General features: G+C 52.3%; 9 protein-coding genes across 9 annotated transcripts; 5 read left to right on the top strand and 4 right to left on the bottom strand.

Annotated features, from left to right (window-relative positions):
- Positions 1 to 246: 246 nt before the first annotated feature.
- On the top strand, positions 247 to 669 carry V8C40DRAFT_256648 (uncharacterized protein; the record flags this gene model as incomplete). Its single annotated transcript, XM_083218312.1, has 2 exons — positions 247 to 349; positions 443 to 669. The coding sequence occupies 2 exons, from the start codon at positions 247 to 249 to the stop codon at positions 667 to 669; spliced, it is 330 nt and encodes a 109-aa protein (XP_083068508.1).
- Positions 670 to 1043: 374 nt separating this feature from the next.
- V8C40DRAFT_256649 (mitochondrial carrier domain-containing protein) lies at positions 1044 to 2408 on the top strand. Its single transcript, XM_083218313.1, has one exon. The coding sequence runs from the start codon at positions 1293 to 1295 to the stop codon at positions 2166 to 2168; it is 876 nt and encodes a 291-aa protein (XP_083068509.1). The 5' UTR covers positions 1044 to 1292; the 3' UTR covers positions 2169 to 2408.
- Positions 2208 to 6506, bottom strand: V8C40DRAFT_256652 (WD repeat WDR48 family protein). The gene is made up of 6 exons (XM_083218314.1): positions 6051 to 6506; positions 5738 to 5819; positions 4341 to 5658; positions 4062 to 4272; positions 2869 to 3998; positions 2208 to 2791 (listed from the first exon to the last, which is right to left on the bottom strand). Exons 1-6 carry the CDS (start codon positions 6082 to 6084, stop codon positions 2582 to 2584), a joined length of 2985 nt encoding a protein of 994 aa, XP_083068510.1. The 5' UTR covers positions 6085 to 6506; the 3' UTR covers positions 2208 to 2581.
- An 80-nt stretch (positions 6507 to 6586) lies between these two features.
- Positions 6587 to 7591, bottom strand: V8C40DRAFT_256654 (uncharacterized protein). The gene has a single exon (XM_083218315.1). It carries the CDS (start codon positions 7381 to 7383, stop codon positions 7180 to 7182), a length of 204 nt encoding a protein of 67 aa, XP_083068511.1. The 5' UTR covers positions 7384 to 7591; the 3' UTR covers positions 6587 to 7179.
- Positions 7592 to 9052: 1461 nt separating this feature from the next.
- Positions 9053 to 11138, top strand: V8C40DRAFT_118589 (uncharacterized protein). Its single transcript, XM_083210903.1, has 4 exons — positions 9053 to 9277; positions 9335 to 10689; positions 10753 to 10906; positions 10962 to 11138. The coding sequence occupies exons 1-4, from the start codon at positions 9229 to 9231 to the stop codon at positions 11090 to 11092; spliced, it is 1689 nt and encodes a 562-aa protein (XP_083068512.1). The 5' UTR covers positions 9053 to 9228; the 3' UTR covers positions 11093 to 11138.
- Positions 11139 to 13157: 2019 nt separating this feature from the next.
- On the bottom strand, positions 13158 to 14086 carry V8C40DRAFT_118585 (uncharacterized protein). Its single transcript, XM_083210902.1, has one exon. It carries the CDS (start codon positions 13970 to 13972, stop codon positions 13454 to 13456), a length of 519 nt encoding a protein of 172 aa, XP_083068513.1. The 5' UTR covers positions 13973 to 14086; the 3' UTR covers positions 13158 to 13453.
- A 1859-nt stretch (positions 14087 to 15945) lies between these two features.
- V8C40DRAFT_118613 (uncharacterized protein) lies at positions 15946 to 16905 on the top strand. The gene is made up of 2 exons (XM_083210904.1): positions 15946 to 16009; positions 16110 to 16905. Exon 2 carries the CDS (start codon positions 16299 to 16301, stop codon positions 16605 to 16607), a length of 309 nt encoding a protein of 102 aa, XP_083068514.1. The 5' UTR covers positions 15946 to 16009; positions 16110 to 16298; the 3' UTR covers positions 16608 to 16905.
- A 149-nt stretch (positions 16906 to 17054) lies between these two features.
- Positions 17055 to 18476, bottom strand: V8C40DRAFT_256665 (uncharacterized protein). The gene has a single exon (XM_083218316.1). The coding sequence runs from the start codon at positions 18457 to 18459 to the stop codon at positions 17203 to 17205; it is 1257 nt and encodes a 418-aa protein (XP_083068515.1). The 5' UTR covers positions 18460 to 18476; the 3' UTR covers positions 17055 to 17202.
- A 1496-nt stretch (positions 18477 to 19972) lies between these two features.
- Positions 19973 to 22494, top strand: V8C40DRAFT_118651 (aspartic peptidase domain-containing protein). Its single transcript, XM_083210905.1, has 3 exons — positions 19973 to 21537; positions 21615 to 21762; positions 21817 to 22494. The coding sequence occupies exons 1-3, from the start codon at positions 20614 to 20616 to the stop codon at positions 22122 to 22124; spliced, it is 1380 nt and encodes a 459-aa protein (XP_083068516.1). The 5' UTR covers positions 19973 to 20613; the 3' UTR covers positions 22125 to 22494.
- Positions 22495 to 24449: the final 1955 nt, after the last annotated feature.

Here is a 24449-nt window from a genome sequence, read left to right on the forward strand (position 1 = left end):
CCGCTCTGCTTGTAGCCTCGCTTGTTGGAGTGACTTGGCGATGTGCGGTGTCTGTGACGTCTCGATGCGTATCAGCAATGTGGAGAGTGACATGACGTTTAGAAAAGCCCTTTCCATTTAAAAGGCTCGTGATTGTCTTATTTCATTCATCTCCTTCATCATTTTTTATCTCAATTTCTCCTTATACAATACTCTGATCTAATCTCCTCAGTTCAAGTCACAATGCTGTTTGCCAGTGCTACCAAGATGATGCCCGTCTCCAGCGCCTTGCGGACGCGCGGAGCTATTGCGACCCGCGGCTTTGCCTTTTCTGCAACAAAGAGACTGGGTCTGAAAGAATCATCAAATCGTACGTTTGTTCCATCATTTTTCCCTTTCAAGTGAATGAAAATTGCCTTGTTTTCGAGGGGAGACAGCCTGTTCTAACAGATGGACTTCATAGAAACCAGCGTTGACTACGACCACCACAAGCAAGACTCCCTCGCCAAGCAGAAAAGGGGCTCAGGCCACTGGAAGCCGGAGCTCGCGTCCGACAGCGAGGAGGCCGTCAAGGCAGACCGGGCGTCAAGAGATCATTTAGCGGAGAAGATGGATGCGTTGCAGGAGAGGACCAAGAGGGCTGCTGAGGAGACGAGCAAGGCGGGCACGAGCATGAGAGATTCAATGTGAGGGGGCGAAGACTGAGGGTTTTTTATTATTCAATATTGTTAATTGTGAACACAAGATGTAAATTGGAATTGTGACTTAATGATGGCGGAATGAGACTTGTCTTGTCTGTATAATGGCATCTACATAAGATGAGAACGATCGCGTACCTATATGCATACTCACATAGCCTCGGGAAAAGCCAACACCCACTACAACATCTCCAGCAATTGCATCATCAAATCAGCATCACATGAAAGTAAGCAAAACCAATCCCAACACACATAACCAATCCAAATAATCTCTACAATGTACTTCCATCACCAGTACAATTATCAATTCCCCCGATGCTAGAGCTCTCCCTTCAGGGTAAGCCAAAGTCACACCCTCGGCAACACACCTAAAGTGCTCGCATTTCCGACCGGCTTGCAGCGGTTATCGATAACCCACACCACCTAAACTCCCACCTATATCGGCATCCCTCCAAAAAGAAGAGCTTCGATTAAACGCATCACCAAAACTCCCCCCAAAACCTTCCCAATCCCTCCGATAAAAAGGTTGGGCTTTCACAGCCCTTCCTCTCCTCCTCCTCCCTCCCTCCCACTCCTCAATTCTATTCAAAAAAGTCCCAATCGACAACCCCCGCAATGGCTCCCCAACCGCCATCCTTCCAATCCGCCCTCCTCGCCGGCGCCCTCGCAGGAACAACCGTCGACCTCTCCCTCTTCCCCCTCGACACCCTCAAGACCCGCCTCCAGTCCTCCGCCGGCTTCTTCCCCTCGGGGGGGTTCTCCGGCATCTACCGCGGCATCGGCTCCGCCGTCGTCGGCTCCGCCCCCGGCGCGGCATTCTTCTTCTGCACCTACGAGACGACTAAGGCTTTCCTTGGCCAGCGCATACACGGCGGCGGAAATGGTGATATTTCAAGGACGTGGGTACCCGCAGACGTCCTCACGCACATGCTCGCCTCTAGCTTGGGCGAAATCGCCGCCTGCTCCGTCCGTGTGCCCACAGAGGTCGTCAAGCAGCGCGCCCAGGCCGGCCACCACGGCGGCTCCTCTGCCCAGGCGCTGGGCCACATCCTGAGCCGGTACTCCGCTCCCGGGGGCAGCCTCGCCGCGGTCTGGCGCGAGCTGTACCGCGGCTGGGGCATCACCGTCTTCCGCGAGGTGCCCTTCACCGTGATCCAGTTCCCGCTGTGGGAGGGCATGAAGGCCTGGGGCCGGAAGCGCCGCGGCGACGGCAAGGACGTGTCGGCGGGGGAGAGCGCGCTGTACGGGAGCCTGGCGGGAGGCGTGGCCGCGGCGTCGACGACGCCGCTCGACGTGCTCAAGACGAGGGTCATGCTGTCCAAGGAGCGGGTTTCCGTGGGCGACGTGTTCCGGCGCATGGTAAGGGACGAGGGCGTGCGGCCCTTTTTTGCTGGCATCGCGCCGCGGGTGACGTGGATATCCATTGGCGGTGCGATATTCCTGGGGAGCTACCAATGGGTCATCAACACCATGAACAGCATAAGCTCATAATTAAAAAACGTCACGGAGTTTGAAGAGAAAGTGGGAACATAAAAAGGGAAACAAGAATCAAAATGGGACTATATAGATAGGCGCTATGGCGACGGGGATATATATATGTATCAACTTGGCTGTATAAACAGGAACAAGAATTAGGAGGGCTCTTTGTATGAATAGACCAGCGTATCAATACTGTATATCCTCTTCCCCCCATCCATAATGATTTTGTATAGTAACGACATGAGAATAGACGACACAGACAACTGTTTAGAGGATAACAATATATCTTCGGGCGCGGACATAAATTATAGATCAAGGAGAGAAGAAAGAAGAAAAATCATTTTTAACGTGACGCTGTCAGGGATCTGATATATAAAGGAAAGTACAGAACAAGGTATAACAAACAATTGCGTTGCCGTTCACGCCTATACACCGTTGGTAGTCTCAGTCGCCGCCTCTCCTGCGGGGAGTGGAGGGACTGGTGGTACGCTCGCGTCCGCGGACTGTGTACTAGAAATTGTTGGCAATGGGAGAATCTCTTTGCGGCCGTTGGCTTTGTAATAGAGCATAATGTCGCTTCCGCCCTTCCAGACGTGGGTCCGGAGCGTGGCTAGGTTCATTGTTGGATGAAGCAGCTGCAGCAGAGGGTTGTTGTTAGCCATTTGAAGCTTGGGATGAAAATAATAAAGCAAAGGCTTGTGGGTATGCTTACCTGGTCATTGCAATACAGTTCGAGATACTCTTCGGGCTTGAGCGCGTTGGGATCCTCCTCTTGCTCTGGCTCAATCCTCTCGGAAACATAGCCCAGAATCTTCTTCACCCGCAGCATCCGGTTAGCGTTCAGACGGCTGTTACCATCCGTGGCAATGGGAGGCAGGTTGCCCATAGGTTGCAAGACAAAGGATATCTTGACGGGGTCTTTCAGGGGGATCTGGTTCTGTAGCAACACGTCACCGAGCCACATAGGCGCCTTTTGCTCGATGATATCGGCATCTCTGCCGAGATTCTCCACCGTTCCTTGGTACAGATTTGCACTGCCACCAGACGTTTCCTCCTGAATAATGACCTTGGTCCCCAGAGGGAGTTTCAAAACGGGTGTGTCGGATGGCAAGCTCGGTGTTACTCGTGTCTCGACGAACTTGTCGGGAGACTCGGCAATTTGCTTATCATATTCGTTTCGGATCTTCTGGATCACGCCAAAGAAGCTGTCATCAACCTCCTTTTCGTGATTGGAAGAAGACTCAGACTCGTCGGCCTTGTCGTCCACAACGACGGGCTTCTCTTGTGTTGCTTGAGATGCCGACCGGCCGATTCTCTTGGAGCTGAATGACATGCGGAATTTTCTGCTGAATGGCGATTTACTGTCGGCAGCCTTCTCCTTCTCCTTGGATTTCTCGTTGCTATTATCCGTAGACGTCTTTGGCTCTGATGTCTCTGCAGCAGCAGGAGCAGCCGCGGCGCCACCAGCTGGCGCAATGCCAGCCGTGAAGTAGTCGTTCTCAGCCGATGGACGAGAAGCTTCCCTTTCCAAAGGGCTCGCAACTGCTTCCTCTGGCACGCCTTGGAGCGTCATTTGGACACCAGGCGACGCCAGCCCAATCGCCAGACCAGGGGTGGTCACTTGAAGATGAGGAGCAATCGCGCGTGGTGTCAGGAGCTGATCTGACATAGCTCCAATGCCAGGCCCGGGAATGACGATTGACGTGGGCGCTTCTGCCCGGGTGGCAGCCTGTCTTTTCTCCACGCCCTCGTTCAGCTTTGAGCGATGTGACTCGTCGCGTCGGATTTCCTCGTCAATAAGATTGGCAAACAAGTACCGTAGGATCCATTTGCCGAGGCTCACTGGATCATCATGTTAGCTAGTTGAACATAGATTTGGAGAACGAACAGGGCATTGCCATTTACCTCTTTGATCATCCCTGAATTCAATGGGCTCGTCCAATTCGAGTTCGTCAGCGTACACCTCGGCGTCGAAGCAGTTGAAGGGCTCCAACACGACAGTGAGATTGCCAGAGCTCAAATCAACTGAGCACCACGGAGCCACTGCTTCTCGCGTATTAACCTGCCTTTCGACATCTTCGAGATGCTGCTTTCCAAAACTCTGAATAGGTTTACACTGCATAGCTGTAAGCATGGGGCCACCTTAAATCACAGCGGCAATGAAGGGATTGTGGTTAGGCATACCTTGATCAAATCCCACAGCAATACATCACCAGCCGTATCCAAAGTCAAGACCCTCCTCCTATCGTTGAGTAGCTTGTGCTTCAAAAGGCCGAATTGACCTTCAATTGTCTCTACTGGCAGGGTGTGGATGGGCTTGATTTCCGGCTCGGGTTGTTCCACGACCACTTCTGAATTCTTTCTTGATAAGCCGTCATTACCGGGGGTTGGTTCTGGGTCCAGAGGCGTGCGCGACGGAAAAGTGGCTGTGTTGGATATTCTCAGAATCGACTCGGCGGGTATCTCCTTTTCCTTCTTGGACGACCCATTTGTTTGCGGCTGAGTAGTTGCCGTTGATTGCCTTGTCTTGTTGGACGCAGCCGACATTGCGCGCTGACGGCGGTACTCTTCGGGAAGCGGCAGGTTTGCGCCTGTGTCCACGTCTTCCCAGCGGTTAATTGACGATCGGTTCGTAGCTGTCCAGATGTGACCGCCTGCAGCCACAACCTTGGAGACACCGAAATGCTCCTGTGCAACAGCGAGACTCAGTCCATCATCCATATCCTCTAGGCTACCTCGTACGTCAGTCTTGGCGACGAGACCCGACCTATCACTGCTGTAGAAGATGCCGAGGCGAGGGTCATCCGAGTACAGAGACCAGATGCTCTCGTCATGCATCGTAAACGTGTACATGCAGCGACCGCCCTTGACACTCCACATCTTGATAGTCTTGTCGGCACTGGCGCTCAATATGGTATCGCCCACGTCGTCGATTAGAATGGCGCGAATATTGTCTATATGGCCGACGAGATTGGAAACTTTGGAGCCAGTACGAGGATCGTAGAGCTTGACCGTCTTCTCTGGGCCGCCGCTGGCAATGAGGTTGCGACCGACGGCGAGAGCGTAGACAGATCCCTTCTCGGTCGTCTCCTCGCCCTTGACGTTGACCTCGAGCGTCTTGCCCCCGCCATTGAGATCCCAGAGGCAAATTTTGCGGTCCAGACCCGCCGAGGCAACCCAGTTGGCATTCATATCGCTTGGCGGCGTTGCGACGCACTTGATGTAGTCGTCGTGCTCTCCAATCTTCTGGGCGCGGGCGCCATCTTCCTGAGAGTGCGGTCGCCACACCTTGACAGTGAGATCGGAAGATGCCGATACTAAGGCGGTATTGTGCTGTGCCAGAGCGAGGTCGTTGATCCAGTGCATATGCGCCTGCGTCTGGGCTCGGAACGTCGTGGTCGATTTCGATTTCGCGGATGCATCGTCGATGATGTCGTTTCGGTGCCGCAGGTCAAGGTTCAGGTCCCAGGCGCAAATCATACCATCTCGGCCACCAGAGTAGCTGAAGAGAGAGGGCGTATGTTAGCGAAGCTGTTCTGCTGGACCACAGCATAGACACTGGCAGACGCAACATGGCTTACAGGATGGCGTTGTCCGCATCGACGGCGAGGCCATTGACGCCGAGGCGATGGCCGCCTGCCGAGGATTTGGCATTCTCGAGCACTGGGAAGAGGCGGTTAGCAGTTGGAAACCAGAGTCTCGTCAACGGCGCTGTTGTGCATGGTCCATCTCCCAAGTACTCGCATGAGAGCTGTGGTTCGTCTGATCTGGGTCGTCGGTCGCGTGCGGGGTGGGCTCATTAACAAGCCTGTGTGCAGCAGTTCGGACTGCAAAGGAAAGAAAAGGAACGGAATGGAGTGGACAGATGGCGGGAATGCAGGCGGGAGGTCTCACCATAGCTGATTCTTTGACGCGCCTTCTTGGCCATGGCGAAGCAGAATCACAGAGCTCGACAAACTGGCGAGTTTGTCTGGCAGCGAATGGCGATGTCTCGGAGAGGGAACCTGGAGAAGTTGCGGATGCTACGCTGGGGATTCGCAGACGACGGCCAGAGAGCGGTGGGATTGGCCAGCAGCTCCCCTGTAGGCCCTGCAGAAGTGCGGCTTTTAGCGCTTGCGGGTGTCATTCCACGTGTGGCTCAGTGGCCGTGGAGCAGTCCAGGCTACTGCTTGGAGCTAATATCTCGTAGCGAGGCGCTGCACAGGTGGCTAAAAAGCGTCGGGTCTGGTTTGGTCAGCAGCTAGGCGGCGCTTTAGCCGGCAAGCTTTCCCCAGGTGGGGGCCAGCAGTGATCAGCCTGCAATCCTGGTCTTGATGGAATCGACAGGTCCATTGATGGTCGTCGTAAATGGGGTAATGGGGGCGGACTGCGAGTGTCCGAGTCTGGATTTGGGGGGATTTGATGCATAGATTTCGCGTCACATTGGGTTACTAAGCATGAGCAGACAATGCAGTAGCGTACTACCGAAGATACGGGTGTAATGAAAATGCTGATAAGATTGACGCTCAACTTTTATAATTTAAGGCAATGCCTAGAGATATAAAAAAAAAACAAAAAAATCTCGTATCCAATTATATGCTTTCTTTGCTCTTATATCGTCGTCATTCTTCATCCTCGTCTCCTCCACATGCAGCTAAATGAGCACGTTTTATCGTTCAAATCATCATCTATACCACACATACAAAGCAGCTGCAGTTCATTTCCAGACCAAAACTAAAACCGAACATGCCGAAGATCCGACTGGTATAGCAAAAATATTCAAAGAGGTAAATAACAATATCTCGCGGTGAGTATGTCAATATTGCGTTCTGAGCTTTTCTTTTCGTTCCTTTTTTTGTCGATATTGTTGCGGTTGCTGTCCAAAGACGGGCTTGGTGAACAAAGCCATTGTTTCTCGATATAGCGACACAAGTCACAGCTTCAGTCGATATCGTACACCGACTGAATCTGCTTCGTTCCGGTTGCACAAGCACAACTCGACAGGCTTCTGATATTTATTCTGTCCCCGCTTGGCGGTCTGGTCTTACATGACCACGCATTTGCACGAGCAGCCCATGGGACACCATCGCGCAGATTGGACTCTCTTGTGGCCTTCGCACTGCGGGCAGTCTTCGGTGTCGTAGGAGAGGTCGTCTGTCCTGCCGGGACAATCGTCGCGATAGCAACGCGTGTTTCCTCTCGAGACCTGATGCTTGCAGCGATATTCGATGACGTTGCGTGTACACATATTGCTACTCGGTTGTCTGCTCTGCGCCGGAAGCCGTTGATGGGTAGCTCGGGATCGTTTGCGGATAAAATGATGAAACGTTGGGTGCGATGGGTGGCACGTTGAAAACGAACAATGCTTTTCTTCTTCTTCGTCGCAAAGTCAAGTAAAAAAGCCAATCCGTTTCATGGACGATATCTCATATTGAACGAGTGTGAAGTCTATACAACAAATATGACGAGAATCACGAGTCAGTTGACCAACGGTCCCTTCAGGTATTTAATAGGACGGCCACGCGTAATAAAAAGCACACAAAAACCCGATCCAGCCCACCGTTGGCTGACCCTATACGAGCAAGATTCCGTGGCTACCGGACCAAAAAAAGCATAATGGGTGCGGCTTAGACTCGGCGGCGCGCGTAATCAATAGCGTTCGGGAAAGACTTGAGACCCGAATGGAAGGATTTTTTCTCATGTCACCGTACGAATACTTTGTGAATAGCGCGCTACCTAAGACCTTCCGGGTACCGGCGACCACTGAACGGGCAGTAAATACGGGCAGAGACAATTCATACGAGTACGCGGGCAGCCAATTCCGCAGCTTGTCTCAATCAAGTGCCCCTGTCGACGCATGTGACTTGTTGCTTGTCCGTTGCTGAGCTTGAACTGAACCTCCATGGATTGCCGACGAACCTTGCTTGCTCGGCAGGACTAGGTAACAGACCAGCAGCGTGCAAATCAACTTTCGCGATAGCCGCGTCTCGTGGCCTGAGCATCAATCAATCACATGGTGTCATTGTCATCCATGCCTCCTCACCAAACGGCTGGTTGACAGAATGAAATGAAATTACGAGTGCACTTTGCATCGGCCTGGTGTGATTTACGAGTAAGTCAAGGGACCTTGGATGGCACCTAGATCAAGCTGCAGGGACTCGTACCCGCTCCTCACGCTCGCCACTTACAGTACAGCAACTTGTCGAATGCAGCATGAGATTAGCTTCTGCCAAGTCGAGCGTCGAGTCCCCAGGCCGTGTCAATTACGGCTAAGGCCAGGGTGGTATTCCGAACGGAGCGCCGAGGACGAAAGCAGTAGTTGAGCATTGCTGTAATATTACTCGTACTCGAGAGGCCTTTTTTGTCACCCAGTCCAGTCTTTTCAGGTACCAGAACGGCGAACGGCGACTGGGGTCCCGCCTCTAAACGCTCTAACGCTCTCCTGTAACGGTCGAACCCCAAACTTGCCCCGGCGCATCGTTAATCCGGTCGCCTTGAACTACACGAAAAATTGCATCAATATCATGGCCATCGCCAGTCCTTCCACCATCTTCCAGCCTCAAGGCAACCACTATCCACAGGCTCAGCGACAAAGCGCTTTTTGTCTTCACCTGGCTTTGAGTGAGGCGACTTCTCGGGATTAGCGCTGCGACCGCCTGGACGGCTTTGTATACTTGGTCCGACAAAGGCTGCGCTCTCGCTCTTTCTTCGCAAAATCCAACTGATAGTGCCTGAATCCATCTTCTACCTTGCTTTTCGCAAGTCGCATTGTGTCCAGCGAGATACCATACCAATCCGATCGCAAGTGGTTATACGACGTTGATTACAATTTGGGTCGCCGGGTTTTTAAAATTGCGCGCGTGTCCAATCTGTGAACATTGCCTATGCTGTGTTAATCAAAATCAATCCACCTACTGTTGCTGTTACTGTACTCTCGCTCGCTCGCTCGCTCCGGCTCTCAATCTGCCATTGACCCCCGGTTACCGACGCTTTCTGCCCATCAGTCAATCGCGCTGTACCGTATTCTAGCAGCGGCTTACTACCGGCTTGGAACATACATACACTGCACTCTATACTGCAATAATCCGTCGCCATGGCCGAGCCTGCGCATCCTGATATCCAGAGCATCTTGGCCGCGCTTGGTGAGACACCAGAAACCTGTGATGGAGCCCAGACCCCAAACTGACCGCGCGCATCAGCTTCCCAAAGGCCACCGTCGTCAGCTTCGACCCAGACGCCGCCCGCATCTGCTGGCGCATACCCAGCACCGCCTGGCAGCGCTCAGCCAGCGTCGTATCAACCCCCGCCCCCAGGCGTCGCGGGTTTTGCTCCTCCCGGCTCTGCCCTGCCCGCTCCCGCCTCCAGCGGCAATGTCGACCTGAGCGCTCTTCGACCCGTCAACTCGGGCACAATGAACTTTGACGATGTTATTTCCAAGGCTCGAGCGTATGCGACCGAGAAGGGCATTACGCCTTACGACCGCCCGCTTGTCTATGGCTCAGAGTCGAGAACCTCTGACAGGTCTTTCCGCCGATCCAGATCACGATCTCCTCCTCGCGGCGGCGGCGACTATCATAATGGCAGCTCATACCGGGACGATCGTCGTGGGGCTCCTCAGGGTCGAGAATACCGCGAACGTTCTTACTCTCCCCCATCACGTGGGCGCACCTTTTCCCCTCGTGGCGGCGCCGCCGGCCGAGAAAGATCTCCTCTGAGAGGTGGTGGTGATGACAACTCCGAGACGATTCAGATAGAGTCCAGTCTGGTTGGCCTCATCATCGGCCGCCAAGGAGAGAATTTGCGACGGATTGAAGCTGACACGAATTGCCGTGTCCAATTCTTGGCGGCTACCGATGGTGGTCCCTTCCGACAGTGCAAGATCACTGGCCCACGTGCTCGTCGTGCCGAAGTCAAGACAGCCATCAATCGCATCATCGAAGATAGTGGAATGGGAGCCCTTAACCGCGCCCAGGAAAAGCCTCGTGATCCTGCTCGAGGCGGAGCAGCGGCTTTGAGGGATGGCGAGGACCATATGCAAATCATGGTTCCGGATCGCACAGTTGGCCTCATCATCGGACGAGGAGGCGAGACTATCAGGGATCTACAGGAGCGATCTGGCTGCCACATCAACATTGTTGGGGAATCTAAGAGTGTCAACGGTCTGCGTCCCGTCAATCTCATTGGTAGTCGCGAGGCGGCCGCTCGGGCCAAGGATTTCATCATGGAAATTGTGGACAGCGACAGCCGGGGCGATGGTCCGGCCTCTGGCACCAAGAAGCCCCCCAGCGCTGCTCGCAACGAGGGACCGCCGAGGGAATTTTCTGGCGGTTCTGACAAGATCAATGATGCCATTTACGTCCCGTCAGATGCAGTAGGTATGATCATCGGCAAAGGGGGCGAGACCATTCGGGAGATGCAAAACAGCACTGGCTGCAAGATCAATGTGGCCCAATCATCAGGCCCTGGCGAAGTCCAGCGAGAGATTGCGCTCATTGGAACCCGTGATAGTATCGCTCGTGCTAAGCAAGCCATTGACGAGAAAGTAGAGGCAGTGGTAAGTTGATGACAAACACCTTGTATCGTCCTTCAGCAAATGTCAATACTAATGCATGGGCAGCGACAGAAGAGCAGCGGTAGCGGAGGCCCCCCCGGCGGCCGAGGTCGCGGACCGCAGGATGATCGACCGAGCTACTCCCAGCAGGGTCCCGACTCGTCTACTAACCAACCTCCCCAGTCTTCTTCAGCCGATGGCTCAGATCCGTATGCCCAATGTAAGTGTCTTCTATCTGACATTGAGACTTGGACCCTACTGACTCCTGTCGCTAGATGGTGGCTATCAAAACTATGTCGCTCTTTGGTATCAGTCCTTGATGTACCAGCAGCAGCAACAGGGGGGACAAGCGACACCTCCCTCCGGAGGCCCTCCTGCCGGTGCCCCTCCTCCCGGAGCCCAGTAAAGCTTGCATGTGTTTTGATTGCAAGCAGCCGCGTGCTTTCGTGACTGGGTGTGACCTTGACACTGGATGCTGGCCTACTAAACTCGCAGACTCAGCGCCCCTTGAAGATACCATGATTTTCTTGACTAGCACCACCCCCGAAGCTCTTCTTCCCGACTTTAATCTCTCTTGAACAAGAAAAAAAACACACAAACATCCAAAAAAGCCCACGACTATATGACACTATTCCATGGAGTCCACGTCTGTACTCACCAAATTTTTTATACCCCGCCATTTTCCCTTCTTTCACTCTCGAGGATCGCTGAATATTTCTGTTCGATTCTACGGCCCCGTTTAATATGATGAACGTATACCCCCTTTTTCTCTTTTGTCTGGTGGCCGTCTGACACGGAGACCTGACATGCTGGTTGTGCAAGCGACGTCCATGCCTGCTTACTATGATCTTGACTCCCGTATTGCCGCAGTACAATCATGGTCCTGAGGTCAATGTCCCTGGAAAACCGGATGACAAGTTGACAGAGCTAGGTGACAGACTGCATTGCTCTGATTCTGGATGTTGCAACTGGGTGTGGATTCTCCAGCGCTGTGACTTTTGGATTTGCTTTGACATGTCGACATGTTGCTCACCGGCCTATTGCTGCGAGAATGACGTATTTATTTCCTGACATACATATCTATCAAAGCAATCCTGTCCATCAACGGACGATGATGCTAGGATATGGTTTGTGTCGGCTTCAATATGTCACAAGCAGGTGACGTGACTTGCAGCGACAAGCCAACAATAGAGAAGCAGAATGACGAAGAGAAGAAAAGCGAAGAAGAAGAAACAAAAAAAGCAGAAAAGAAAAATGAAAATGAAGAGAAAAAAGAGAAAGCTACTGGATCTTTGATGTCGCTTCCTATCTGCTACGCAATCTACGTAATCCAGCCGGACTCCTCATTGCCTACGGATACCTACCATTCGGAACAATTCTAGGACATAGTCGAGTGACGAAAGGACGTTGCTGTTTTTGGCCTATGATCACCTAGTCCTGCACAGATGTGCCAGCGCATCTCTGCCCCATGTTTTATCTTCTTTATCTTTTTTTAAGTTGACATTTCTCGCATCAGTCGAGGTGCGATGCGTTGCAATGTCTTGATGTTGGAACTTGGCCGTGCTTCCTGCTGTGGCTGATGAAGGGAGCGGCGACGAGCAGCAAGGAGTTGAAAAGAGTTGCCACGGTTTGTATATTAGCATAATTCGCTACATCAAATAATACAACTGCCATTGTGAAAGAAGAAGAGCATATATACTCGTACATCATACATAAGCACTGCCCGAGGGCGATCATCATGGGTCTGACAGGGATGCAGAAGAGCTGAAAAGATGTCCCCCGTCTTACTTTTTGTTTGCCGCAAATATTTGCGATTGAAGGCCTGCAGGCAGCAGGGCCTCGATCCTGCTAGTCGAGGCAACTTGCATGTGCGGCTGGCGAGGGTCGAAAAGGCGTGACTGCGATTGGGGGTTTTTAGGGTCGAGATGCATTATGCGATGCAGATGAAATGCATGCGGGACAAGGAGGAGAGGCAAGTGAGAGGCGTCCAATCGGGTGGTGCTGGGGCGAGGAGCCGGTGAGATGAGTTTTTGAGGGTGATGGAGTCTGGAGAAGCGACGTGATTGATGCGAGTATATGCGGGCTTCGATGGGGGATGTTGTCAAATCAGAGAGAATACTAACCTTAGTACCTATCCACACATACATACGCGTACCTTGAGTGTTAGTTTTCATCTCATGTCCATGCTATGTATGCACAACGTCGTGTACGAGTTCTCGTATGTGCACCCGCCGGGATGGCTCGACTTGGCTCGACTTGGGCCGTACAAATCGCGGCACGCGGGGAACATCTTCCTGCTGTAGGCTACCTGTCATATTTTCCTGCCATCCCAGTGTCTATCTTAGTTGCGGTGTGGGCTGGAGCATCGAGCATCCCTGGCGATCGACTTTTGTTCCCTTTTTGCGAGGAGCTGGTTATGGAGTCTGGCTGTAATCGTATGTAGATGCCAGGGTATCATGTGCTTGGGAAGAAACACGTCTATTACCTGCAATCCGTAAAGAAGGGCACCGATGCTATCAAGAGCCACTTTTTATACGGAAGAAGAGTCCGGGCGCGTATGGCGGAAGCCAGGTTGCCTGCGGATGTGAAGGATTGTCTCGGGCTTTGCGAGCTGGACGCCGAAACCTTTCATGCTCGAGGTCGTGTACGAGTATATGCAATGCACATGCAGATGCAATGCACGCAGATTGAAAGGGCTATCTGTCCGAGAGCTGCTATAGGGCTAAATACGTGCCCCAATTTCGAATGCATGCAGAGAGTCACCGTCTCATGTCGTCTGTACTCGTACTTTGGGGGCGGAAGACTGCTTCCCGCTGGTAGCCCTTGCAAACACACACGTACATACGCACACACTTGCACGGTTGCTGGCATGGCATCGTCCAGCCTCCCATGAATCACGACAATGGCCGGGCCGCTTCACCTGGCCGCAGAAGGCCGGGCTCCATGTGACTCGTTTATGCTGCTTTCTGGCCCTGTTGCTTGTTTTATAGCCGAGACGATGAACCGGTTCTTGGGCCGTTAGAGACGGTTGAGAGAGAGGAAGCGTCCGCTCCCGGTGCACGGCGAACAAGGAGCGAGAGACATGCGGCGATGCTTGTCGGCGACGATGGGAAACGGGTGAGAGACAAGAAGGCGGCAGGATGGCATCTGGCCGTGGTGAATCAGGGGCGGGATTAAGCTTGGTATCGTAGGTAGTCTGTGCTGATGGCGTAAGAGTAAGAGGAGGAGTGTGAGTATGAGTATGATGAGTTGATATTATATGGATTCGATATATGATCCAATGCATAAGCGAGTGGAAGTGAAGATACACGCCTACCTGAGGTATCGATAGGCGTGCTTATGACTAAGTGATTCTTTGGAAGGAAGGTACTGTATCCGTACCCAAATATTACATCAATATTCTAGGTACTAACGCAGGTAAACGCAGCCATTTTGCTTCCGTCATCCCCCATCCGAACTTGTGCTCGTGCATCGCAGCTCCAATTTGCAGCATCTGGCCAATGAACGTAGCCGTCAATAGCTGGCAGCAGATGCCAGATGCAGGCTGGCAAAATGTGTACGACAAAGACCCCTGGCCTCTTGTTTCCTCTCCACTCCCGGGGGCATCTGAATCACCCTGTCAGTTTCCTTGACCCTCACGCTCATCGCTAATCTGTTGGTCGATCTTCCGCTCACTGCCTCCGCAGCCGTGAATCGGATTTACGACTCTATTCATCAATGATACTTTTCGTAAAGGCATGGTGGCGCCGAGCTCCCCCCTCTCGTCCCGCCCATCCGCCCGCCGTGGGCGTGGACGCCGTTCGGGCTACAGAGACTGGTGGAGAGAGGAGACATGACATCTTGGGCCTCGCAACGCTATATCCCGCCCGAGGCGGCGGAAGGAATCCGGCGGCAACCTTGGTGGACTGCGGTTCCACTCTCTAGACTTTCCCTCGATCCCTTGGCTGGATATGGAACAAGCTGCGCTTTTGGCGGCTGCTCCTTCGCGACCCGTGACGCTCGTGGCAGCTCCTCGATGTGTTTTCATTTGTCCAGCCAAAGTCCATTTGTGTCGAGGCTAGCTTTGTCTTCCTCTCGACGACTCAGATCCAAGGTGGCGAGCGCACAAGTGTGTCTCTCAAGCCGTGCTTGTCGTGGTACAAGACAGGACGGGAGGAGACGCGGGTAGTACCCTTGCCAAGTCGCTCCATAGCGTCACAGCCCTCCAAAGGATGGACGCAGATACATTGAGAGCGGTAGCAGAAAGTATACTAGGCCGTAAGAGCGGTAGAGGTTCTCGCATTCGATGAGATGTCCGGCGGGCTTTGAGACATTCATTGGTGCGTGCATGCAACTAACAGGCCAACTCTTGCTGCAAGAAAGACACAGCACACCCCCTCCTAATACACTATAGGACAAAAAAAGGGAAGAGTAGTCGCCTCTAGGAAAAAACGATAGATCTCTCCACGCATGTCCAGATTGCGTGGACCAAGGACATCAGCAGCAGCATGGATGGACGCCGGCGGTGTCTCGTCTCGCGAAGACGGCTCCGTTCGACTCGACTCCCTACCTGTGCCTGGCCGGTGACCGTCTGTTCCGATCGATACCTTGATCAGTCCTAGCCGACGCAGCTTGGTATGCTCTGGATGTTCAAACATTGTAGCTACTACAAGCTGGGGACCCACCCTCTATTTGCCAACATATTTTGCACAATCAATTACGTGGTGGGCTCGGCCGAATATGACAAGTGACAGACGGTGATGCTGCTGTGGCCATATCGAGTGAGCGGAGAAGCGTCTGTATGCAGGCGGGCTGTTAATCAATGGATGTCTTTTGTCATTTCTGTTTCGAGTTTGTCCATCTGGGAGGGAGATTCGAGTGTCAAAGTATGCGCACACAGATCCATTCTTGAGCTTGTGATTGTTGGCTGGTATGTCTTCATCGCTTTCCGCATGGAAACTTTGTTCCGCACTACACAAGAAACGCCATTTTATGCACTAATCCTTTCCTCTTCCTCTCTTTCATGATTTTCATTTCCTTCTTCTTCACCTCGTCTTCCTGAAGGGCGTCATCTGGTGCTATATGCAGCGACCCGCCTGTTCAAGAGCCAACACGAATGACAAGGCACACCGTTTCTTGTCATCCGTGCAACCCTGGCAGCACCCAACTCAATTACGACGCAGGCTTCTCGTACAACAAACAATTTCGGTGTTCATTTATCGAGTCAACCAACGCAATTCGCCGACTAAAGAGGGGACAGAGGAGAAAAGAAAATTTACGAGTGTTTCTCTCGATCAAGTGGACGGAGGCCCGTGTGCATTCCCCTACTAACACAATTTCATTAGTCTGTATGGACCCCCCCCTTCTTGTTTTTTTCCACAATGTGAATGAATTCATGTGTTGTTGGTTGCAGAGGCAGCTCGAGCTAATGTCCGTTTTCCTAGTCCCTACAGACTAATCTTTAATACTGCCCCCATGCCGAGGAAGACTTTCTTGCTCTTCCTATCTTTCGGTTACAGAATCGTCGAAATTTCTCAAAAGCTGTTCATTGATGGAAACACGCAATTGGGCGTAGTTCCTGGGCCTTGCTTTTAACAATCATCCACACCGACCCTTTTCAAAGAACTTCAGTCATGTGCCGTCTGGTCATTTTCAGCGGCACTTGCACTACGTGCGGCGAAGAACAAATATGGGAGGATCTCACACAACAGCTGTCATGTCTCGAGGCGAAAAACAACGGAATCTTTGGAGATTGCTCCAAAGGGGTTTATCAAGAGCAACACCACTTCGACCAGGAGTGTGACCAGTGCAGCGAGGAGGACGAAGGAATTGGTGATGTCGAAGAATTGGGAGCAGAGGCCGAGGAAGGCCTTGTAGCTCATGGGAAGCGGGGGGCTTCGGAAGAGAGATCGACGAGTTCACGAAAGAAGGCCAAAACTTGAACAGCCCTCGATACAACCCAACCCTTGTCACTTTGCGTCGATTGAGTCGACCTGTCTTGCGAGCGAGCGTGGCGTACAACAACTTTCTTTTCCCTTTTCGTCTCTCCTTGGCCAATACAACGGTTTCGGGATATACAGGTGTGATGGGTACAATACTGGGCGTTGATGGAGTTGAAACATGATGTTTTGGGGCATCGGCTATAAACAAACGACCTTCACATGGTTACGATTTCTTTTGTTTTTGGATCTGCATTCTCTACCGTCACCCGGCATAACTAATTATAAAAAGGCGGCGTTGTGGTGATTTATCGGGAACGATAGGTTCTTTTCTACTGTGGAGAGAGGAGTCCATCTCTGGTGACGGTGGTGCTGATAGGGGGCGGCTTCAACAAAACTGGATGTGATCAAATTTGACTTATCGATACTTTTTGTGGCACAAAAGATGCCTGGGGTATTATCATTCACTGGCTTCACGGTTTATACGTCTAGTTCTATCCTGAATATTTCTACAACTATGGATGAACGTCTTTTGAGAGAGCGCTTTTCCTTTCCTTCCTCATCCGATTATGGCTTTAGTCCTCCTCATTACATCTACCTATACATCCATGATTGTTTCTTGTTTTGTCTCTTTATCCCTAGCTAGCATTTCAGCTTCCAATCCAACCTCGTCCCCTCCCCACGTCTCCTTGACTGCCTGCCAATATCGCTGGCTATCTTTCCTAACAAGCGACACATGCTCTCCGCCCTCAAACCTCTCCTTGCGCACCTTGAAACCCGAGTCTTCTGCCCTCCTCGCATGGTCTTCGACGTGGCGCCAGCTGATGACGGCGTCTGCCGTGCCGTAAAGGTAGGTTCTCTGGGTCTCCCTTGGGAGCAGACTACCTCTCCTGAGAGCTTCAGCATTGAGATTTTGAGCAGGCCGAGTGAGGCGGAGCTTGTATATCAGCCAGGCAACGGCAATAACCATGTGAACCAGCGGAGAAGTCCAGCGAGGCAGAGACTGGAGGAGAGCCCTATGCGTGCTCTCCCAGACGAAATTTCCCGGGCAAGAGTCGAGGCAGAGGGCATACCGAGGGATGACGAGCCTGTTCCCAGCGGCGTCTCTGCCGAGCTCTTTTCTCAGGAGCTCGCGGATCCTGGCGGCGGTGCTGACGCCGCCGTTGGAAAGGATGTGCAGCAGGACCCGGGGCTTGTTTCCGCCGTTGCTGAGGGCTGCTGCTGCTGCTGCTGCTGCTGAGGTCTCTGGCTCTGCGAATTGCTTGAGGATGCGGATGGCGGGCGGGATGTGCTTGCGGGCGAGGCTCGGCCAGAAGACGTGGGATGCAGGGGAGCGGATGAGGAGGATGCGTGAGGATGGGAAGAGGGCGCGGTGCTGGGCGATGTATTTTGCTATGTGGACGTCTCGGGCTCCCATCCAGCTGAGGACTAGGATGAGTTCTGGATCGTTGGAGTTGCTGTTGCTATTCTTGTCGAGGGATGCAGGATTTGGTGGGATGTAGTATGATACGGAGGGACTTAGATGCTCCATGTAAGAAAGAGGCGGTTCCTTTTTCATAACCATGATTTTTTTAGACGCCATTCTCGTTTGTGTATTCGTATAAGTCGTTTTCAGAGGTGTAAATGGTGGTCTTGGTCTTGAAATAGTTGAGCTTGAGCCACGGCAACTGTGCAAAGAACGAGACGGAGAACGAGGATGAAGACGAGATCCCCCGTCTCGGGCTCGGCGCAGCTGCTGCAGCGCGCAGCTGAAAGTCGAAGCGAAAATCACATGGCGAGACTGGAGCTGGAGGGCATCGAGGCCCCGGAGCATGCGCGGCAACGGCAACGGCAACGTGGCGGCGAGGGAGGGCATTTGTGGCAGATTTAATGGGCACTATGAACTATGGAGATTTGGATGTTCATGCGGCGGGTTGTGTGTGGTTTGGGATAGTGTCGCAGAGGTAGCCCAGGTTGGCAGGAGATGCGACTGGCTGGCACTTGATTTGATAAGGGTAGAGGGAGAAAAGTATGGAATGCGCATGTAAAAATGACATAAATGTCTTTTGGAATTGTATAGTGATTTTACGTTTTGGTTTACGGGAGTTTTCAGTCTATGAAGGTAGGTATTATTCAATTCGAATTGTCGATGATATACACTTGAATCCTTGCGTGTGAATTATATAGCCTCGGCTTAAACGGTAGACGGCAACCTTTTTTTTTATACCCGGTGAAAGAAGCGCGGGATAAGGCCGTTGAGAAGCGCAATTGGCCGACTTGATTTGCCAATCGGGGGATCGGGAATATTGGGGGCGCCGACGGATTTGCCGTCAATTTTTGTTCTATGGGAGTTTTCTAACGTTGCGGCTTTGTGAGGTTTCCTGTTTGGGTAATTGCTGGGTTGTGGGGGGTGGGATGAGTTTTGTTGTTAGGAGGATGGGAAGAAGATTATCGATATTATATATAGTTAGTTGTTGGAGAAGATATTGTTTAATGTTTGATTCTGTAGAGTTGAATTATCGCTGATGTTGGATCATGTCGTCGAACCTATCGTTACTCTTGTAGTTACTTATTGAGACCCAAGTATGGCTGGGTAACAAGCTGGGATTAGACAAAACACTCGGCGTTACTTGTCTCGGCAAATAAGCGAAGTTGATATACAGAGTGCACGATGAGGTACCACCATAAGATGACGGATCGGGATGGCAGTGCTGCATGTTGTATGTGATGTGCGACTTGAGGTATGACGAACATGGGGACAAGACTCGACGGCATCGTTTACGGATGGGAGAGTAACTGGAGAGAGTTTACAAGTAACATATCTGGATCCAGTTGGTTTAGCGTCCCTATATTCAAGTTGTTTAGGAAGATGTCTTGTGGAGAAAGGGGGCTGGGAGGATGCAGCATCTCGAGATTCGAACCCGACGGCTGTGATGGAGTTGTACAAGGGGGTTTCTATTAAGGGGTGTTGGACGGATATAGGCAGTTCTTGAGAAAGGATGTCAAAGTTAAGCTTGATTTGACATTTTTTGTCTAGAGGTAGAAATGAGTTGGAAAAAAAATGATATACCATTTGATCGCAACGAAACGGTATAATGAGTATGATGCCCGGCTTCAATGGCTGCATATAACATAGCTCTTCGATAAATGTCAAAGAACTCATCTAACAATAATCTCAAGCAGGCGATATCAAGACTTGGCCAATCTGCCGTGTATCTCGAAAGACAGAGCTTTTATTACCTGTGATACAGGAAAGGGTACAAAACAAAACAGGGTCAGAGCAAACGTCTTAGCTAAAGAGCTCCAGAGAAGCGGATGTCACATCGGGCCATCAATATGAAGATGCTAGACATTTCAAGTTTATTGTTTAGAGTCAATTTTCTGAATTTGTACGCATGTGCTAGGATCATGATTTTTCGTATAGCCTCGAGTTTGGCCAAGGTACATGCGAGTTGTCTATAGGCCTCGATTTGACAACTCGGCTCTTATTCTTCAAACTGCAGCAGATGGCTCACCACCCTTTGCACATAAAAGTGTACGATATATGCTACTATGAGGATATCGCTGCAGCTTCTCCTATATCATCCAAGACGCAACCTCGTACCAAGTAAAGCACCAACACAAGACTCGACGATATCCTTCCCGTCCATCCACAGAAAAGAAAGCAAACAATCACCTTTTTATTTATAATCATCGAGTCCGTCCGGCTCCCCTATCCGATACTTGCACAAAGGACACCCGTCAGTGAAACAGGTGGCACGTCGATGCAAACAACCGTTTTCTTCTCCATTTCTCCGTAGCCAGCTGTCGACAGGCTGTGTGCCTTGACCTCGATTCTTCCCCCTTTTCAACGTTTGCAGCTTTCTCTTTTAACCTCCATCGGTTCAAGATATCAAGACAGTTTTCTTTTACCTAAACCACCTGTCTCGCATCTTCATCTCCTCTTCTCTTATCATCCAACTTCATCTCCTTCTCCTAGTTAGCTGTGTTTGTCGAGCATTTGTTTTCCCTATCCCAACTCAATCCAATTATGGTCGTGGTGAACCTCACGCAATGGCTCATCTGCCTCCTCGGCAGCTTCGTCATCACCGCATCCTCCGCTGGCCTCCCCCAAGTCAGGCGTCATGCCCCTGACTGGGACCTCGCAAAGCCCATGAACGGCCTCACTTTCCAGCGAGTCAAAGCCGTCAAGGAGCCCAGCCAGGACCGCGCCACGATGCACTTCTCGCATCTCAAGGGCATCAAAGGAAGGCCTGGCCAGCAGCACTCGGCAGTGTCTGCCCTCAGCCGCGTGCGAAGCAGCCTCAACTCCAATTCCCCTGGTTCCTTCAAGCAGTCGTTTCAAAATGTCAGCGCCCTGACTGATGCCTCGACGCAATACGCCATCCAGTGCGGCTGGGATGGCGTCCCCGTCTGGCTGCTCTTTGACACGGGCAGCTCCGATACGTGGGCGACCAAGACGGGCTTCAAGTGCGCGGACCTGGGCGGTGACGCTCACAGCGAGTCTGCCTGCGGCTTCTCCAAGCCGTACATCGACGGCTTCGGCCACGGGCAGATTGACGAGCTGCACTTCTACCTCAAGTACGGCTCGGGCGAGCGAATCTCGGGCCCGATGGGCTACAGCGACATCTCATGCGGCGGCGTGACGGTGTCGAAGCAGCAGGTCGGACTGGCCAACAGCACGTACTGGCACGGTAACAACGTCACCGTCGGCATCCTTGGCCTTGCCTATCCCGCCATCACGAGCGCCTATTATGGTGATGTGGGTGATGAGGCGCCGTGGAACGCCATGAGCTACACGCCGTTCCTGACCAGCGCCATCAGCCAGGGGAGCATCGACCCCGTCTTCAGCGTTGCGCTGGTGAAGAACTCGACGGACGGCGTCATTGCCTGGGGAGGGCTGCCGCCGATGGACTGGCAGTTTAGGGGGTTTGCAAAGACGGATCTGATTGTGGTGAGTTTGATGATGTTGATGCTGATGAAACCTGCTATTTGATGAGGGATTGGGGGACTGACATTGAGGCGTTGCAGGCAAATCTCGTCGGCCAGCCCGAGACAGCGTGGAAGTATTCGTTTTACACGATTGTGCCCGACGGCATGAAATGGGACCAGACGACGGACACGACCAAGTATCCGTACATTGTCGACACGGGCACGACGATGCTCTACCTCCCTCCCCGTGAGTATCAACTAAGTACTATATGCACTGACACAACTGACACAATTCCCTTAGCACTCGCCGAAGCCATCGCCAACTCGTTCCAGCCGCGCGCCGTGTACCTGTACCAATGGGGCACCTACTTCGTGCAGTGCGACGCCATCCCGCCGCACTTTGCCATCCTCATCTCGGGCGTCGAGTTCTGGATCAACCCGGCCGACCTCATCTATCAGGACCTCGTCGACCCGCTGACGGGCTACTGCGCCATTGGCGTTGCCAGCGGCGGACCGGGGCCGTATATCCTGGGCGACGTGTTTCTGCAAAACGTCGTGGCCGTGTTTGACGTGGGGGCGGCCGAGATGCGCTTCTACGGGAGGAAGTGAGTATAATTAGGGCTTTATCAAGGCTTTACTTTACTGTAGGGGGATTTTCGGTGTGTAGTCTTGGTTGATGTGGTGGGATGGGATGGCATAAGTTGTACAGTAGGGGCTGTTGCTTTTTTCTTGTCTGCTCTGCTCCTATGTATTACGTGGTTGTTGTGTTTGAAATGTCGTGAGAATTTGGGACATTTTAATACAAGATGTAATTTTTTGGCGGATACTTTACTTGGCCGTTTGCGTCCTCTGCCTCTGCCTCTTCTTGTTATCTTTCTGCTTTCTTGTTTAATACCGTCTGTCTGCACAATTAATTCGACCAGATGCGTCGATGTCTTATCAGCAGCATCAACAAGATGAAACGAAGAGCAATGCAAAGGAATGCAAGCCGTTGCTGAAAGGGGGCAACACGATGCGACCAAAGGCTTATCACTATCACAGTTTCCCTGTACTAATAACACCGCGTACTTCGTAGCCCCAATCCAAAAAGCCAAAGCCAATCCACCGCCCCCCCAATCTGCCATTATCAGGCTCTTGCGTGCTTTTGCCCAATTGCAAAGGAGGAAAAAAAAATTGCCAGCTTCTCCCTGCATCTTACAACGGTCATCGAACAAGACTTGACTTTTTCTCTTCTTCTTTTCTCTTTCTCTTGAAGATTCAGCCAAACCCCGTGAGTGATATCAAGATCGACAAGACAACGCGGCATTTCCTTTTGCTGGGCAGCTATTGGTCACCGGCGACGACAGACTATGAGAGGCGTTGCTGCTGGGCCGCCGACGGTGAAATCGCCGTCGGGGAGGACGAGAGCGAATACATGGAGTTTCAGCAAGGTGAGATGAGCATTGCAGTCTCTTTTGTCTTTATCTTTGTCTTTTGCCGCTCTGGTTCAATGTGTCGCCTGCTTCGATTGCAGCGTCACCCGACAGACGCTATCTGGACCTTTCTACTCTTTTACTTTCTACCAGCACGGGCTCCGATATGCGGACATGATGGGATGGCTGCCGGTCAAGTGACTGCGAGCGAGCAAGGAAAATTAAGAGCCTTGGCGAGAGTGGTTGCAGATGCAGATGCAGACGCAGGCGGTGAAGGTTCCACCAAGCGCAGCATCAAAGTTGTATTGCATCGACAAGGCATTGCAGACGAGCCAGCATGATACGCACAACGGGAGAAACATTCGGAGAGAGGAAAGACTTCCGGAGAGCAGAGACCCGGCATGGCTTCGACCGGCTAAGATTGCTTGTCGACCTGCCGGCCCGGCTACGCTCAGGCCATTGCAACATACGAGATGAGCAATCAGTCCCATGATTGGTTTTTTTCTTTTTTTACTCCAGGTTGTTCTTCTCTGCATCATCGGATAGCCCCGGGTGAATGGCAGCCTTTGAACCGAGAAAAAAAAAGTGACAACTCGGCTAAGGGGCGTGTTCCTGCAGAGGCGACCATTGCCTGTGGCCACGATGCCCGAAAGAGGCAATCATGGGGATGAACCCCGAGGTGGAGAGACGATTACAGTATGATGGAGGTCGACTCTGCGATCGATGCAGCAAATCGTCGGACCGCTGCCATTGGGCCGCGTCCGAGATGGCGAGATGGATGCGCAAATGGTTCGACGCGGAGACAAAGGACAAGGGAAGAGTTTGACCTTGGCTCTAGTCTTCTTCATTTCACTGGCGGTCACCTGCCACCCACGAAAACGAGACGCTCGAATCGGAATCGAAAATGGAGTGTCGGCCGGGACGATTCGGATTCATGGAATGGATAGCTGTCAGGGGCTGCAGCAAAGCTTGGAAGGGCTTCCAGCGGCTCGCGGCCCCGCAGTGCACTCGCCCAGGTGCTAAGCCCCCCTAACTGGCTCGCCCAGCTCCAGCTCCAGGGCTTGTTCCCGCCGTGAGCCGCCGTCTTGGAGCTCCAAATTCCCCAGAACGGCGCCCCCTCCCCCACTGCGAGTCGCTCGGTACAGGGGGCGGAGAGCCGCCAGGCAAAATCAACCACGCAATATGGAGTAATCGTAATTACTTCGACCTCCGTGTTATAAGCACGACGCATCACGGGGACACTGGATGGGATTTGGGGGGGAAGGGGGTGAAGGCGAACCTTTACTGTACAGTGCAGTGCAGTGCAGGTACAGGTACCAGCATAATTGGGTACGGGCAGCAACAGACACAGGCAGAGTCACCAACCAGTACAAACGAAAAAGCAGCTGAGTTGAAGCCAACAGGAGACGACAGTCAATGCGGGGTGTGGCCGTTTGCTGGAAGAATTGAAGCCGTGGCAAGCATTGGAGAAAAAATACATGAGACAGGGGGCCCTTTTCACCCCCTGTTCTTGATATTTTTT

This window comes from Trichoderma camerunense (assembly GCF_050948025.1).
Source record: "Trichoderma camerunense strain CBS 138272 chromosome Unknown V8C40scaffold_22, whole genome shotgun sequence".
NCBI lineage: Eukaryota > Fungi > Ascomycota > Sordariomycetes > Hypocreales > Hypocreaceae > Trichoderma > Trichoderma camerunense.